The sequence below is a fragment of the Lolium rigidum genome, chromosome 4 (genome assembly GCF_022539505.1).
Source record: "Lolium rigidum isolate FL_2022 chromosome 4, APGP_CSIRO_Lrig_0.1, whole genome shotgun sequence".
Classification (NCBI taxonomy): Eukaryota; Viridiplantae; Streptophyta; class Magnoliopsida; order Poales; family Poaceae; genus Lolium; species Lolium rigidum.
The window spans coordinates 205,550,099-205,552,534 of record NC_061511.1 but is presented as its reverse complement, the minus strand read 5'-3'; the positions used below and the strand labels follow the sequence as shown (position 1 = coordinate 205,552,534).

General features: G+C 58.8%; 1 protein-coding gene across 1 annotated transcript; it reads right to left on the bottom strand.

The window, feature by feature from the left end:
- Positions 1–263: 263 nt before the first annotated feature.
- On the bottom strand, positions 264–2,049 carry LOC124648085 (protein ANTAGONIST OF LIKE HETEROCHROMATIN PROTEIN 1-like). Its single transcript, XM_047187908.1, has one exon. The coding sequence runs from the start codon at positions 2,047–2,049 to the stop codon at positions 628–630; it is 1,422 nt and encodes a 473-aa protein (XP_047043864.1). The 3' UTR covers positions 264–627.
- Between the last annotated feature and the right edge of the window lie 387 nt (positions 2,050–2,436).

Below are 2,436 nucleotides of genomic sequence, written 5' to 3'. Positions count from 1 at the left end.
CTCCTCTATGTTCTACGACTGATATGAGCAGCAATTGAAGTGAAACAAAATACATGGATTGTTTGATTTAGTTTTTGGATCAAACCGAATGGAGTTGAACCAAATGAAGCTAAGGAGTGCGACGACAGTCGACAGACTTCAGAAGCAAAGGACTAGTTCACACCCACTCCTGAATGCTAAACGGGCTAAACCCAGCTCAAGCCAATTGAGTGACCAAATCATGCCACATCCACACACAACACATATTGCTAACAGTACCAGTAAAAGCAGCTAATCTGTATTGTTTTCTTATTCAAATCAGCTAGGAGAAGTGAATTCAAGTCAGACACATTCAGGAATGTACAGCATTGGCATGTTTATACAGATAGATGAACTGGGCTAGCACAAGGATGAACCTGAACAATTGGTGTGCTTTCTGGCTATGTTTCTCTGAATGTTGTAAATCTTGTTTCAAGGGGAACCTAAGTAACTACGCTGTCAAAACTCAAAAAGTCGTCTATGTTCTATGGCAAATACCAAATAGTATGAGCAGCAAGGCAAGTGAAAGAAAACATGGATTCTTTGATTTAGTTGTGGATCGAACCTAATGGAAATGAACCGAATTAAGCTAAGGAAGAGCGACAGAGTTCAGAAGAATGCGGTGCCGGCATGGCCGCGGTGGAGGAGGTTGTGCGCGATCTTGTCCCTGGCCTTGGCTGCGGCCTCTGACCGCACCGGCCTTTCCAGCACGGCCTCGTCGTCGTCGACGAGGTCCACCTGCAGGTCCTGAAGCAGGTCCGGCGCGACAGGCTCCCCTCTGGCCTCGCAGATGTTGTGCAGCACGCAGCATGCGCCGAGCACGACGGGGAGGTCCTGGAGCTTGACCTCGGTGCGCTTCTGCAGGCAGGCCCAGCGGCCCTTGAGCCTCCGGAAGGCGTCGACGGCGACGCGGCGCAGGTCGGCGACCTTCTCGTTGAATGCGTGCTGCGTCCAGGTGAGGTTCTGGTGCGTGTAGGGGACGAGCAGCCAGTCGGTGAGCGGGTAGGTCCCGCCGCCGACGATCCAGGCGCCGGCCATCATGCCCGCCGCGGCGCGCTGCTGCAGGGCGGACTTGTCGAGCACCTGGTCGTCGGACATGGAGCCGGGCCAGCCGATGCAGACGTCCGTGAAGGCGCCGTCGGGGCCGACGACGCCCTGGAGGGTGATGGAGTAGGAGGTCTTCTGGTTGCGCTCCGTGTGGCGGCGGTTGAAGTAGGCGGAGACGGAGACCTTGGGCGCGATGATGGGCACGTGGGTGGTGTACATGGCGCCGAGCACGTCGGGGACGCCGGACGCGGCCTCGAAGCTGGCCTTGACGGCGGCGGAGGAGGATGGCGAGGTGGGCCACTGCAGGAAGCGCGGCATGAGGATGGTGCGGATGGCGCCGCAGACCTCGAGCACCAGCTTGTGGCAGGTGGAGATGCCGATGCCGAAGCGCTTGGAGACGAGGCGGAGCGGCTCGCCGGTGGCGAGGCGCCAGACGCAGACCGCCACGCGCTGCGGGACCGGGATGGCGGTGCGGAGGGCGGTGTCCTCCTTGGCGACGGCGGCGCCGAGCGCGTCGCAGACCATGGCGAAGGTGGCGCGGCCCATCCGGAAGTCGCGCCGGAAGTCCGCGTCCGGGTACGCCGGGCTGCTGCGCAGCTCCCACCACTCGCTCGACCGGTCCTTGACCCAAAGGCGGCGCTGGTGCTGCGGCTGCGGGGGAGCGGAGGCGGCCTCGTCGGCGGCGCGCGGGCGCTTGGCGGGCGGCGGTGTTGGTCCGTCGGCGGGGTCCGTGAGCGGGGACACCACCTCGGCCTCCCCCTCGTCGTCGGCCTCCTCGGGGAGGAGGCCTTTGTTGAGCTCGAGGAAGGGGAGCGCCCGGCGGCGGGGCGCGGCGGCGAGGGACGCCAGGATGGTGGTGATGGGGAAAGTCAGCTTTTTGACGTCCTCATCGGCGGCAAGAACCGCGCCGCCGATAGAAGAAGCATCAAGAGGGGGAGGAGGAGGGTCCTCGCCGGCGCCGCGCTTCCGGCGGCGATTGGGCATCGCGATTGGGTGGAGGAAGAGAGGGAGAAGTCGTGGTCGTGTGTGTGTCTTGTAAGAAGAGGAGCGAGCTGAGGTTAGGTGGGTGTGAGAGACCGTGTCGTGTCGCACGAGGGGAACTCGGCACGTTTCTTTCTCTGTCAATCACAAGTGTGTGTGAATGGCCAGCCATGTCAACGTATGCTCACTATAATATCTTTCCTTTTATTTCATATTTTCTTTTATTTCTACAATGAAAAATATCTGAGTATCTTTTCATGAAATTGGTATTTCTGTTTTCTTCCGAATGTCTTGCTAAGAGGGAGGAGATAGATGTCAAGTATTGATGGCCACATTAACTTGGGGCGAGCTGTTTGGCAGGGGATATGTTTACTTCTCGTTATGGAAGGA

Bases quoted from the DNA above. Each gene is read 5' to 3' on its own strand.
- LOC124648085 (XM_047187908.1), bottom strand. From the start codon at position 2,049: ATGCCCAATCGCCGCCGGAAGCGCGGCGCCGGCGAGGACCCTCCTCCT.